Genomic DNA, 15,356 nt, shown 5'->3' with positions numbered 1-15,356 from the left:
ATCATATACGCCAGACAGTTTAGGATATAGTACCACCCATGCAAAATAACACCCTGTGCTTTCAAAAAAAAAAATGTACGATGTACTGCTGTTATTCTAAGCGAAAACGTGTGTTTTGAAATGAGCCTGTATGTACAAAACAAAAACTGGCGATTATAGTATTGTTGAATATGCGTTTGAGCTAGAAAATCTGCATGGCAACAGCGGGGGAAGTATATCTTTCAAAGGGCGTCCATGCGCTATCAATCAAGAAAGTCGATAAGTTAACATAATAAAGCATGTAGTGCCCTCAAGATCAAAGTGCAAAAATCGTATACAGCCATGGATTGTTGATCGTGAGGTTAGGATCTATTGCATGTATGCGAACTAGGGTATACATTGTTACTTGTTATTGAAAGGTTTAAATTTAGTTGGATATTATCCATGCACTATCACGAGATGTTGTTGAATATATCATAATGTTAATAAAAGGGTGAATGCAGTAGTACAGTTGTTGTGTTGTAGTGTTGTTTTTTTTACTAAATGAAATAAAGCTAAAGATCATCATGGAAAAACAAAGATATCACTTATCATGAAAGTATCACATAGATTTTTATGTTTTCTGTTGGTGAACTTAAGGCATTCAATAATGTTTCATAGCTTATTTTATCTTGAAATATTTTGAGAGTGAATGTTTTAGTCATTAAAAGTAATATGTAGTTATTATTATTATTACGAGTTCATATACTTCATACAAAAAAGGGGCTACCTATGGTGTATTGATTGCGGCGCCGGGCTTCACACGACAGATGACTATCCGGCTACGGGTAAATAGAGTCAAAAAAAGCCAGAAATAGCAGGCCCAGACCACTGAGGTTTTTGTGCTGATGAAGAAGATATTTCATATAAATTTAGACACTCATTTAGAAAAAAAGGAGATTAAAAAATGGATTACCAAAAACTTTTTACTTTTATCTTGCTTGTTTTTTTTCATTCAAGTGGAACGGCTAGGGCGTATTACTTTTGTTCGCTTTTAGCAAATAAAATATAAAAGATTTGAATTTGATGGATTCCACAATTTGTTTTTGATTAATTCCTTGCACATCGTGAGATTGGATGAAAATTTATGTAAATAGCAAATCCAAACAGAACAAACACATGGCACATAGCATAAAAGCACATGGCGAGTGTGTTTGGTACTGCATAAAATGGCCAAGTACGATATGCTTCGCGACCAGTGTGAATCGAACATTCGTTTGCTTTGGCAACACTGCCGTTACGTTGACAGTTGACATAAGCACGTGTGATTGTTTTCGTGTCGTTTGTTGCGCGTGGTGGTCCGGCACTCGCTCCCTGTTTCCAAATAATTTGCAAAATGGGGAAAGCCAAGAAATTGAAATTACACCGGAATAAAACCAACCCCACCGGGTTGATGGACGTGAACGAGTTGATTGAACAAGGGTTGGCAGAAAGCGCAAAATCCGGCACTCCAGTGGAAGCCATCGTTGAGCAGTTGGAATCAGCCGTTGTCGAGGAAAAAATCTGTGGTTTGCAATCATTAGCCACCATCTGTCAGGGAGAGGCCAACGTAGGCGAACTGGTGCGGAACAATGTGATTCGGATAGCTGCGTCCCTGTTGGTGGATCCGGATCAGAGCGTACGCCATGCCACTGCTGGGGCATTGCGGAATTTGTCGGTGATCAGTGTGGAGCTATGCGAATTCATGGTGGATCAGGACGTGTTGACGCCGCTACTGGCCTTGCTGATCCGCTTCCCAAGCAATGGGCAGTGGACACCCACCTTCGACAAGAATTTGCAGAATCAAATGGATGAGCATTCGGACACATTTTTGCATGCAGTGAATCTGCTGTGGAATTTGTGTGAAAGTACTTCCGATGCGTTGAATGCGTTCAATCAGTCCCAGTTGCTGGAGAATTTTGTAACTTTCCTGGATTATAACGTATATGGGCAAGAGATTGGTAAGTATGGCACTACACTAATCTCATGTATGAGAACTATTATTTACTCTAAATTTTTCGAATCTACAGCGATTGCAGTAGCCCAATGTCTTCTGGTGGTTTCTGAAGATAATGCTTCATCCTGGCGCGTACTAGCCAACCATAGTTCGGAATTATTATCACTGCTTACAATTCAGGTTGTGGACAATGCAACATTAATGCTGCGTGCCCTCGCTGCAGGCATCATCGGTAATGTTCCTGTACTGTTGAGCAGTCATACGAGTAAAGTTTTGATATGTGTTTCCAAAACACTTGAGACGAACCATCGATCGGCGCTAGGTAACTTAACCAGTATGTTACCATTAGAGCAGCAGAAAGATTTGGTGGATTTAGAAGTAACTGATGACGTTGTTTTTGACGATGAAACCGAGGCCCAGTCTCATCAGCGTCGCCGAAAGGCTGATTTGCCCACCGAAGGAGAGGTGGAAGTACGTGACGTGGGAAGGTTGCTGCAAGCGCAACGAATAGTGGCTGAAATACTGACAAACATTTGCTCTTCGGAAGACGACTGGCAGAGCGAAAACAACGACAACGATAATAATGGAGGTTCAGATGCGGAGAGCGTATACGATTACGATACGAACGGATTGAATGAAAGCGTCGAAAATACGGACAAAATATCTGTGGAAGTGTTGGAAGCCATCAAGTCGCTTGCGTTGGTTGAAAAGCTATGGCAGAAAGCGCAACCGGTCGCCGAGAATGTGTACCAAATGTTGGTCGAGTCGGAACAGAACACCTTGAAGAAACTGGATGCACTCCGTATTTCGGCCATGCTGTGCCTTCACAATCTGTGCAACAACATCTCTACGGATGATCTCGGTGGACCTGCTGCCGTTTACAATGTTTGGATCGATTTAGGCCAGCAAGTGTTTCAGGGACAGCGCAACGGGAAGTTGCTGGAAGCATCGACATCATTGATGCGTGCCGCACTGGAGCATCTACGCAAGAGCCCGGAACTATTCCAGCAAATGACCGAAACTGATTTGCAGCTTATGTTGAACGGTGTGACCGAATGTGAAGATATAGAGATACGTGCAAACTGGCTGCGAATGCTGGGAATTTTGGGATGTTTGTTGCCGGAGTCGCATGTGAAGGTGATCATCGATTTCGTGCTGACCACTTGCGCCAACGAAGCGGATGTGTGGGTTTTGGCGGAGGCACTCGATTCAATGATGGACATTTTCGTCGACAACGATTGGCATTCGATAATGCATGAACTAGGTATGATAGCGAAGTGTAAGCAACTGGATCGCATCATGAGGGAGAAACTGAAACGAGACAAGCGTCAACTCGGCGACCGATTTCCTGCTGTTTCTACGGTACGTACAAATTTGAGTCGATTTTGTAAATATCTAGAAACGGAATTGAAAAATTTCAAGCCAAACATGGAATCGTAGAATGCTTCAAGCGTGAACGTTTAACATGCCAGAGGTTATAGTTTTTTTTTATCTATATCTATAGATGAGCTATCATGATCTATAGAGGATCATTCCGGGATCCTATTCATTTTTGCGTTTGTTTGCGTATTTGTTGTATTGTTTCATCAAAACTATAATTAAACTAGCGATTGCATTTATAATCATCATTGTATCGGAATCCTAAGTTTTTCAATAGATGGTCCTATTTTGTTTTTCGAAGTACAGCTATCAGTTTGTCATATTTGCATACGTTATTGTAGCGTAAATAAAATTAATAGCAACGCATAGAGAAATGATTCAGTTTTTTATAATAAGGAAAGAAATCTTCGAAGTATAGATATTTATAGTGATGTTAAATTATCTTTTATGTTGTGCAAGTGAATGAAAATAAGAAAAAGGATGAAGGATCTATTTATATCAAATATTGAACATACAATACATACAAATTATTGCCGTTTAAAAATCTATAACTTCTATTGCACCTAATGACCAAATTTCTCAAAGTTTTTTAAATAAGCAATGTGTTCAACACGTGGAGCATAAGTTTAGGGATAATTTATAAATAATCATACAACATGAATTGTATTCTACTTTCGTCACTAGAGTACGAGCACGCGTACCAATCACTAAAGTAAACCAACGTTAAAACGGATAAACGAACTAGCTACACACATTAGGAGGGTGCGGTAGGAACCGTTACGGATTGCTCAACATCTGCTCCGTTTTCCACCAATATATGGCTACGTCTAGGTTTTGGTAGTGGATTCCAATTGATGCAATCCTGAAACGCTTGATCATCCCCTTCCGCAATGATTACCGTTTTGGTAGGGCTTTTCTTAATCCTAAAGCCCGATGCAGCATACATGTTGTTTTTTTCATCCAGATTGTCGTTGATGTTGTCATCGGTTAAGTTATCATAGTATGATCCGCGACCTGGAGATACTACATGTTCGCTGGTTGAAGCGGTTGCGCTAAGGGCATCAACAGATTGAACATTATTTGCACCGTGGCGTGCATCAATGTCCTGCAACAAGTTCTGAATCTCCTTTTCTCGTTCGTTAAGCTCATGTATATTCCGCACCATGCTGTCGGTCGATTGTGTCTCGTGCAAACTATTGGTTGACTGTTCGTGGTTCACCTTGAGCATACTCTGGCTCTTATTGATGGACTCGATAATATCTCGAACCGAACGACGCCTTTCGTTGTTACTGTTTTCACCCGCAACCGTTGGTATGTTGCCGGTCGATTCACTTATCTTCATACGCGCCGTTTCGATTTTGCTACTAATCTCAGTATGAATTGGAGCCACCTTGTGCTTGTACTGCAAATTATCCACAATAATCGTCGTCGTTGGCCCTTCGTCATCTGCCTCCTCGGTAGTTGGTGGAAGTTTTTTGGGTACGGTTGGTTTTTCGTGTATCAACTTGTTCGCTGTGGTAACATGTTGGGTAATGTACTTCTCACGATTTTCCCGATTTGATCTTCGTGTGGGAACAGGGGTTTCTGGAAGGGCCAAATTTTCGAAATCGACATCAGCTTGGCAAGAAACTGCTTCCTGGTTCCTGGAAACCTCTGATTGATTTTTGTCAACCTTTTTCCTCGGCGAAGGTGTCGGATTCGTTTCGATAGGATCAGATACAACAGTAGTTTCTACCGTAATCACTGTGCCAGGTTGTACCACGGTAGGTTTGGGTTCGTCCACCAATGCAATATTGCATTCTTTCGGTGTGGTTTGCTGTTCTATGTTGTTTAATTTCTGAACCTCCGTCGATTCCTTGACAACTGTCTCTACATCACGGTTTTCGGCCACAATTTCACGCTCTATCGTTGATATAGTTGTAGGAATCTCAGCATGGGCACTATTATTATTTACATCGTGCTGTTGATGCACAGTCGTTTCTGCGTTTACCTTTGATCGCGCATCGGATGTATCCTTTACAGAACCATCACCGTTTATCGATGAAATACGCACGAAGCTTTCAATTTCGGCGGTTAGATTGCGGAGATCCTCGTTTGGAACGTCTTCTACAGATGGTTCCTCGGGTGTAGTAACAATACGGTTTGCGGGTGCCTGTATGAGATCAATTAAACGTTTGAAGAACAATTGTTTAATCGTCCGTAAGGGATCAAATGCGGATACTCACCACAGTCACCGGAGGAGGGGGAGGAGCTCGTCGTTTGTTGCGAGTTCTTGTTCCAGATGTGCGCGATCGTAGAGTGCTGCTGTAACTACTATCCACGCTAACCGTAGACAAAGTGTCCCCCTCCGGCTCCACATCTACATCGAAAGGATTGATATTATTATACTCCTGTTGCGGAACTCGTGGTGTTGTGCTGCAAAGAAGAGAAATGATCCGCTGTTGTTTCTTGCATTTGCGAAACGGTTTTACGACTCTGCTTACCCGTACGGTTTCGGTGGAGCTTGCTTTTTTCTCGGTGTGGACGTTACCATCCCAGAGTTGTACGTGGCGAACCCATTTTGAATTGTACTTCGGTAGCGATCGTTCCTCGTAAATCCAATTTCAGCGTTGTGGTTGTCCTGTGTAGACGAGTGGCGGGAGAGCGAGATCAAATTAAAGTTATCAGTATTATTGTTGTTAAATCAACAAAGCGAACGTTGAGCCTGACAATGCAGCAATGCATTTTGATGTCCGGCTACATACACAGTGGCCGCGTACCTTTGGCTGATCTTGTAAGGAGCTGCGGTAACGCGTGTGCCGTACAAACAGAGGTGTTGTGGTGTACGATTGGCTTTCGCGTGTTGTTCCATAACCCGAAACATTCACAGTGTTACGGTATCCGCTTGTTCCGGCGTATGGGTCGACTTCATACGCATCCCTTCTCAACGGAGGAGGGCTTTCAGAAGTTTTGTTTACTCCCAGCGTCGAAGAACGTTTCTTTCCGAATCGAATTGATGAAAATTGCCTGTCGAGGAAGATTAACATCGGATGTAAGCATTAGTAGCATCGATTGAGGACAACTGTAAACGCAGAAGACGTTCTTATCGGGCGAAATGATGACGATGTCTTGATGGACTTTGTTTAACAGCCGATTGTCTACGTTATTTATTGAACTTCAAACCACCATAGCCTCCGGACCGAAGCGGTCTAACGATCTCAATTAGTCGGTCAGTCCAACATGCGGTTCAATTAAAATGTTCTCTGGTGCGCTCGGTGTGGCTTACGTTCCTGTCGCCGTAGACCTTCAAACCTCTTACATGCCGCATTGTCAGATGAAGTGAACTTGACGCAGTTCTGTCTCGCCATGACGTGCGGTCGTACGAAGTAAACCGAATGGAGGTCGCATTTCAATTAGTGTAAAACGCCACACATACCCGTACCGAACGGGTATTATGACCCTAGGCGATAGACCCGAGACTCCGGATCTAGGTGATCGGTAGGCAAACTGAACAGAAAATTTGTTTAACTATCACACAAAGTAGCAGTAAGGTGGGATGCTTTCAAAATGACCTATAAAATTATCAATGACGAAAACAACGCAAATGTTGATTTCGCGGTTATATATGAATATTGTGAACAACTTTCTTACACTAGAATAGAATGACATTTTATACAATTTTTCGGTTGTATTATATATTCAAGTTGGTCCAAAGAGTCGGATCATCGTCCATAAGTCATGCGACAATTGACATGGACAAGGGTTATGCAAAGTAGCATTCAATGGCACTTAATAAACCCGACGAGGAAGTGCCGGCGGTACAGTGCATCAATGCGAATGTTGATTTATGTGTCCTCATTGCATCGAAGCCGATTGGCAAAGAGAGCGAGCAAGTGCAATTCTTTTAAAATGCACTTAAATTACATTCCTGATTAAAAAAATGATAGTTTAACTGTGCTGTATGAAGATCAAGCCGAACATTTGCATTATTTATGGTAGCAAAATTGATGAAAAAATATTCCGATTTTTGCTTCTTGCCCTCGAAAAGCAGAATTATTATAAACAATTGTGTATTAGACATTGTACAAATACCTCCCACTTCAACACGTTCCGCTTATCTATGAAAGCGTTCGAAATAATAATGTAAAAGTCAAGATTTTGCGGCCACTTAAGCCGGCGTGCAAAAATGAACCGGGTTCGGGAAACGCTAAATTTAGAAGTGATCTCTCCCCCAGTGATGTCAATCTTCTCTTAAGAACTGCTTATGGGTGGGGTTCAGCCTGCTCCCATTACATAGACCATACGGGGAAGCCAATGTTTCTTTGTATGTAAATGTCTACACTCCTACATAAGATCGATTGTTGATCATTGTGAGAGAATAGATCTAAACTAAGCAGAAAATGGGGGAGCAATATGGTTAATTGTGTACTTGCGACTCAGTTTCATCTTGTGCAGGCGTTTCAATTGATGCATAATGATTTAATTGTGTACCGTGGAACTCTGGTGTGCAGACAGGGCCAGCAAGTAATTAATATGCTGGGGTTTCTAGACTACGCCTTAGAAGCCAGCAGCATCTGTTAGCACATAGTTGTGGTACAGCAAAAAAAAAAAAACAAAACCATTGGCATTATTCTGGCATGGTTGATTCACAACACAACAAGCGAGGTGTAAATTGGTTGGCAAAAGGTGTATACCACGCCTATATGTTAGCTTCTGCTCAGGTGACACTGGTGTCGATTGTTTTAGCAACTTTCGCGGAAGTATTGTACGTAAGCATATCAACATCAATTATCAACCGCAGAGCTACTCTCGAATGTTTTCATAGTGCTATGGAAGTCGAAAGCAGTAAGCTTCCAAGACTGCGCCCTTGAAGAAAATCAGTTGCAAGTAGAAATCCTAGTGCGTGCTATTATTATAGTAGCATTTGGCGCTTAATAACGATACGATTATTCGGTGTTTTGCGCTAACAGACTCCGTAAAAAACAGACTCAGAGTAAAAAAACTCATTTCTATCACTTCACCATTTGCGTTCGAGTGTCTTTTCGTAGCTCGTGATGATGTAATTCGGAGCGTGGACAGAATTGAAACAGAACGAGTGAAAGACAGAACGTATGCTACGTAGGTGTGCGAATGTGAATAGCAACTTGGAATGTCTTGTTCCATAACCACAGCCGAATTACCATTCTCATTCAACGACAATAAATAAGCTAATTAGAGGATGCCACAGTGGCAACGGTCCCATTGGAACTCCTCGCGATTACCTCGCCCACAAACACACACTTACCACAACTCGCGGAGACCATCGCGCAAACTGGACAAGCTGCCGCGCCGATGGGTTTTACGATCCAGAAAGCGTAACCGCTTATGATTTTCATCTTCGTAGAATGGATTCAGATGCTCTGGATAGTCGTGGATGGAGCAACCGGATCCAAACCCGTTTCCCTGCTGCGGATGATACCGGGCGAGATTGGTCATTTTGAAAGACGCACGTTGGAATTCACTGACACCAAGCGGATGTGGATGATGTCATGCGCATAACGTTTTTTTTTTGGAGGTCTCGACAATTTTACGTTTCCTTTTAGGTTGTTGGTTGCTGGACACGATGTTTGCTGGTCGTGCTGCCGGTATTCGCAAACAAGTATACGAAAAAACTACACAGCACCGTATCGCTAAACTAATCGACCCCTAACCGGCCACCTTTATGGCGCGTTTGCACCTGAACCCCAAGCCACTAGCACCACGTTTGATGACCACACCGTCCACTTTCTAACAGTACTGCATCAACCTGGCACAAATGAGAATAGGTAGAACGATTTTAGTAGCACCATGCAGCACCAGATCCCGTTTATCAGCGCAACCCCGTTTATCTTATCACCGCGTCATTGAGGGTTGTGTTTGCGTGTAGCTTTGGTGTAGCACTACGGAATGGGGAGTACGTTGGAGAGCCCATCGAGGCTCTCCATGAGTAGCCGGCAGGACCAGGGACACATGGACAGGTAACGTCATCCCGATCCGTTCGCCAGCAACAACCACTCACTTCCGAACGAACTGATCGCGAGGTGTGGTGGTACGAAGTGGTTACGACAGCGTTCGCGTTGCAATGTAATCACTAACAGTTAATAGTTTGTTTTTCGCCTTTTCGGTGTTTTTGTTTGCTGTTTCAGTTTTCTTTTACGCGCAACCGATGCGATAGCGGTCAACGGGGAATCCACATCCAGCGTATTGCTTCGGAATTATTTCCATTGCACCTTTTGCAACGGCGTTGGCCCGTTCAGCGCTAGTCACGTTCGATGATCATTAGCAAATTACCAAGAGGGTGCAAAAAAAAGACAACTGACAGTGTCCAGCAGGCTCATCCACACGAAGGTTGTATGTGTGTGTGTGTGTGTGTGTGATTAAGATTTGCTTCTTCGTCTTCTTTTCACCAAACTGTCACTATCCAGTAGAGTGAGGGGCTTAGGGTGAGGAAAAGGGTGTGCGAAGCATTTCCCGACCTAACGTGCGGCAGAAGCTCCAATTGATAAGTAGGTTCAATACTGATATCGAACAGGTATGATAACAACGGCTAATGAAAGCATTTTTTATGTGCATGTGAGATTCTCCTGGCGATGTTTGCTAGCGATGAATGATGTAACTACAAGCAAAAAATACTGATAACCATCGTATTTCTCTACATTTTAAGTTAGATAACATTGTTAATTATCATTACTGCTACTATGCACAATGTACGAAAGATTCTTTTCAAATCGAGCCTATTTCTCTTTCATTATTTTGAATATAGCTTTCGAGTAATATTTTGAAACATTCGTCTAGCTGTAAGCTAAACAGCCAATAAAAGTTAAAACCCATCGCAGTCATACATCAGTAAGTGTATGCACTCAGTTTTACGAAATATTGAGAATGCAAATAAGGATTAAATATTCATGAATCATGTGGAAACCCATAAGTATTGGTCACGCACAACTATTACTACTACAGCTTGCAAATGTGTCGCAAAGTGCAATGAATGCTTCGTGATGCATTCGGCTAGACGTCTGTCCGTCTCATGGAATGCACAATGCATCCCCAAACCAACCAAAACGTCGAGGGTCATTAACGGGGTTCAGTTCATCGCTGAACCAGCTGACAATGTTCGACGTCATCGACGTGTGAAATAGCAGTGTGGGAGTGCGGTGTCGATGCGTGTTCAAACGTTTCTAGGCCACAATCACAATGGTGCAAGTCTTCAGACCCGACCGAAAAGGTGCCATAGCGATGGAACGAGATGGCGATGGAATAAGAAAGGCCTAGGGTAAAATTTCACTGCCCCGTGCATCTCGGGCTAAGCAGCGAACCACCCCGACAGAAGATCTAACAAACCCTCGTGCTTTCTTGTGGAACGATAACGGTTGTTGATGTTTTATTTTGCCCCACCGCGTACACATATTTGTGGAGCGCTGGGTGCAGATGTTGTACTGGTGGGATTAACTTTGAATTTACAGTACATTGAACGATTTTTTTTCTCTCTTCGGGTTGTTGTTGGTTCCGATGCAGAACCCAAGGCTGTGGCTAGGGGTTTTTGTTTTCTGAGCTAGGAACTTTATTCGAAGTATCGATTGAACTTCGCGATGAGTCACATGAAGGTGTCACAAAACCAACTTTAGTGGTAATCAAATTGACGCATTATAGATTTTTACTAATGTGTAAACACTATTCTATTCTGCACTAGTCACACGTTTACCAAACTCATATGCCTAGACCTGGTTTATACGTATTACTTATGAGAAAACTCGCACAGAGCGTCTATATTTAGCCATAGCCCGTGTATGTGTGAATGGGATGTGTTTCGTGATTTTCCGCTTCTCCGAAATTTTCCAACATGCGCCGACGAGCGCAATTTTTCGGCGATGCTTAAGAATGTTTTCGATTCCGATAAAATGTCCCAAAAATACAAAAATAACAGTTCAGTGCCATTCTTGAAGTTTCGTTCAAATCACTTTGTTGGCGAACACTATTCGATCGTAACAGCACTTCATCTCACAGCACACATATTTTTATCGCAATTTACGTATTTGTTGGTACACAGATGAATTACGCCCATTTTCCACAGTTTTTAAATGCACCTTTCATTGAGGGAATTTTGTTCCCGTGTTGCACCTCCAAGTCCGTGCGAGCGCGAGCGTAAAGATATTCACGGAACAAACCAAGCGCCAGTTTTGCCTTGAGTCATTTGTTCAAAGCGGGCTACGTCGACGTGCGCGATGCCAAATGTTTAAGCGAAAGCAATGATCGTACGATGGCTACACCACTACTCCGCTAGATTTACAGTGTGAGACAAACCGAATGCAAAAGATTCAATAAAAGTAACAGGCTTGCGGTGAATATTTAGATTTGTGTTATTTTATTAGGAAAGGACAGGTAAGTAATATACTAAAGTTGATAAGTTCACTGATCTTCTCTGATGTTAACGTATTGGCCACACTGGTTAGGCACACACTTACATTCTTCTACTATTATTTGGTTAAAATTGGCGTGATACAGCTTTGGTTAAATATAGCTTATCGTTTCGTATTACTAATTAAATGATAACGTTTGTTAGTTATAAAGTCTCTCAAACAAGAGATCAAAGTTAAATAACATTTTGATAATTATCTGAAAAAAAATTCACAAAGTTTTAAAAGCAATAGTTTAAATTATAGAATGTGAGGTCTATCAATTGCTGCTGTTGATATTGATAGGCTTTACAACCCTTATCAGTCTTGTCTAAGATCGAGCATGCAATTGATTCGTGCCCTATCGAGAATGTTTCATAAGTCGGTCCTTAGGTAATTCTGTAAACGTGCTTTTCTTTAACTTTTCAATCTGAAGATGAGATGAACACGTAATGTTTTTTTTTTGTAGCTGCGTATGATGTGTACACCATTGTAGGGACAAAGCTATCACAGTAGATGTGATAGCGTGAGCTTATTGTACTGATCGGCGCTTTTGATCGTGATTATTTGCAAAGGTAATGATGATAACTTAAAATGGTTGCAAAGCCGTGCCGCGTGTGAAATTTGGCGATCTGTTTTAGAACAACGGTTGAGTGTTAAATTCGAAAAACGACAAAAGACCATAACTTCAAAATTAAGCGGTAAAAGTGTGACGTAAGCTTAAAGTGGAATTAATTCATGATTTATTAATTGATAAATATTTCATTACATATATCACCTAGTACTCTATGAGCAGCATTAACACCGTTATTAGGCAAACAATGCAGAACACGCTACCTGATATGGTTCATTTTAAATTTTTATGATTGTACAACAACTAAAAAATCATAACATTATGAAGTAATAATTTCTAAATTTTAAGATAAGCTGTAAAACTATCGTAAGATTTTTGGTGTACAACGATGACCGTAACACGTGGAGTTCATTCTGTAGCCTAAAAGGTTCATTTCCGTGGACCAGCAGCAGCATCATCGGAGCGAGTGAGATAACAGTCATAGCGAAGCTACAGTGCATGTGATAATTTTATGTTTGCCATTCAATATGAAACAATAATATAAGAAATTAATAAAATTGTCCGCTCTTTTGCATTGAAAATTGTATTAATGAAATACCTATATTTAACGAGAATGGCCAGGGCTATTGTTTTTTTAATCTACATTTAACAGAAAAAAGCAAATATTGTGGTATGAGAGCCAAATATTTATTACATACGGAAAAGTCTCATGAAAATGGAAAAATGGAAAAATATTACGAACCCGTTCTTTAACGATATCGTATCGTTATATCGTTATCATTGAGTATTGAGTAAAAAAGTAAATAAATAACTATTTTCTATTTTTTATATTGTTTTGTAGTGATTTTTAAAACTTAAATAGATTTTCTTGCACGATGATAGCAGCAGTAACAATGAAAGGAAAGAAGATCTGGTAAAACAACGTCTGCTACTGTGTAATATTCTCTTTGCTTCGGAACTTCTCAACCAAGCCTGATGTTCCCCCGCGAATCATTTGTGCAAACACTTGTTAGAATGTTGGAATTTGTGAGGCACGCCTTTACGGGCTGATCGTCCGATGTCATTCTCATGACGTGACCAGCCCACCGGAGCCTGGCGAGTCTAATCCGCTGTACGACAGTTAGTTCGCCGTACAGCTCATAGAGATCGTCATTGTAGCGGCTCCTTCATTGTCCTTCCACTCATACGGGGCCAAAAATCCTTCTGAGCATCTTCCTCTCGACCGCGGCTAAGAGGGTTTTCGTCAGTTTTTGGACAAAGTCCATGCCTCGGAGGGGTATTTGAGTACTGGAACTATATATTAAAATATCTATATCAATACATTAACGTTCGTACAGAAAATTTTAATAGATTCTTCAAGATTTTGTATGCACTAACATAATTACATTTTTAATGAAACTACTCAACAAAACCACTAAACCAGCAACCGTACTTTGCACCCGCTGACGGAAAAATACTTGACAAATACGGGTGTCCGTTTGTGTTACAAAATGCATATTCTTCCCATTGTGTTTGTAAGCTTGCCTTTCCGTAAATGTTTATTTCTTCAGCAAACAAACAAAAACAAAATATTACGAATCTTTCGTGTTTGTTAACTTATCTTGACAATTTATAATATATAATCGGACGTATAGATTCGTATTCGGACGTATATTTGAGAAAATATCTATAATGTAACATTGAACAATACTCGTTTACACATAGGTATTAGATTATTCTTTTCGCTGTAACTTCGTTATTCGTCGGTGCATTTATTTGACTGTGCCCTTAAACTTCACCAATTGAAAATAAAGCTCTAGCTCTTTTAAATTTTAGAGTTTAAAAAGCAAAAGCAACAAACTTCTTTGTGTATTTCCAGATTTTAAATTCATATCTGTTTTATGTTGCTACAATCTCAAGGGGTTCAACATTTTTTATCTTAAATTTTTTAACTCATAGTGGGATTATCAGTGGTTCTGCAGGAAAAATCCGGATGAGATTTTATACTGGTCTAAACAACAAAGACAACAAAGTAACAAAGATATAAACAACTATAAAGTAAATAAGTAATGCGGGGGATTATACCTCGTGCGTACTATCCTCATGCACGGTGCCTAATATCAAAGCTCCTTATTGTCAAAGTTTTATATCGAACTGCAGTATGTTAAAAATGTTTTTTGGATTTTTTTAAAATTTCAATGTGTTTGAAACACTAATCGTGCAATTGTTTATTTAACAGATCCATAACGTAGATTTTACGAGAACACATTTTCATAAACTTAACTTATTACATAAAGCGCTCTGTTACATTTTAAATAGTCTGTTTCTAAAGGTCTGGCAGCTGATAAATAGGGCGCAAACTTGTTAAATTATCTTATCCTCGCGGAAAGAGTACCATTTGTACCGTATCGTGTTTTATATTGAGCTTCATTAACATTATGTTGTTGTCTAGCCGATTGACCAGCCTAACAGTGATTGCTTGGGAATTTCTTCTTTTTCCGTTTTTCTTGGGAAAGGTCCTAACGTCTCTAGACCCAGCAGTTGGCAGAGCGCCTGCTTTGAATTTTAACTTTTATCCTAGCAAATGCACAATGTGAGATCTAAACGGACCTGGCACTTTTGACCTGCATGATTCATAAAATCCGCTTTGATTGTTCCGTAGGTTCATGAGAAGAAATTTCACAATTTCTAATGCTGTAAACACTAATTGATATTTAAAGGTATCTATAAGAATGGCCAAAGCTAATGTAATGTTCAAAGATTCTTCTTCTTCTTTTTTATCGACAACAACAACCTTAAGAGGTCTACGTCTGCCATTTCTGGCTTTCTGTGACTTTATTTACCCGTAGCTGGATAGTCAGTCCTGCGTATGAGGGATTGGTCCGGATGGAATTTTGGTCCGGTCTGTTCGTGTGAAGACTGGTGGCGCTACCATCATGCCACCGGGCCGCCCCCAACTTCAGAGACTACTTCCTCTAAAATATAATTCGTGGTAAAAAGTTCTAAGAATATAATGTTCACACTCTGTATGTCAAACACTGTGTTTTTGTTGTGACGGTTTTAGAAGACTGCCCGCGCA

At 40.8% G+C, this 15,356-nt stretch overlaps 2 protein-coding genes across 2 annotated transcripts; one reads left to right on the top strand and one right to left on the bottom strand.

Annotated features, from left to right (window-relative positions):
• The first annotated feature begins 1,354 nt into the window (after positions 1–1,354).
• Positions 1,355–3,394, top strand: LOC128714314 (HEAT repeat-containing protein 3). The gene is made up of 2 exons (XM_053809190.1): positions 1,355–1,958; positions 2,028–3,394. Exons 1-2 carry the CDS (start codon positions 1,355–1,357, stop codon positions 3,392–3,394), a joined length of 1,971 nt encoding a protein of 656 aa, XP_053665165.1.
• Positions 3,395–4,088: 694 nt separating this feature from the next.
• On the bottom strand, positions 4,089–8,788 carry LOC128714549 (uncharacterized). Its single transcript, XM_053809424.1, has 5 exons — positions 8,598–8,788; positions 6,094–6,340; positions 5,818–5,954; positions 5,560–5,749; positions 4,089–5,486 (listed from the first exon to the last, which is right to left on the bottom strand). The coding sequence occupies exons 1-5, from the start codon at positions 8,786–8,788 to the stop codon at positions 4,089–4,091; spliced, it is 2,163 nt and encodes a 720-aa protein (XP_053665399.1).
• Positions 8,789–15,356: the final 6,568 nt, after the last annotated feature.

The sequence above is a fragment of the Anopheles marshallii genome, chromosome 3 (genome assembly GCF_943734725.1).
Source record: "Anopheles marshallii chromosome 3, idAnoMarsDA_429_01, whole genome shotgun sequence".
NCBI lineage: Eukaryota > Metazoa > Arthropoda > Insecta > Diptera > Culicidae > Anopheles > Anopheles marshallii.
Note: the sequence above shows the minus strand (reverse complement) of the source record. Positions and strands in the feature narration are given on the sequence as shown.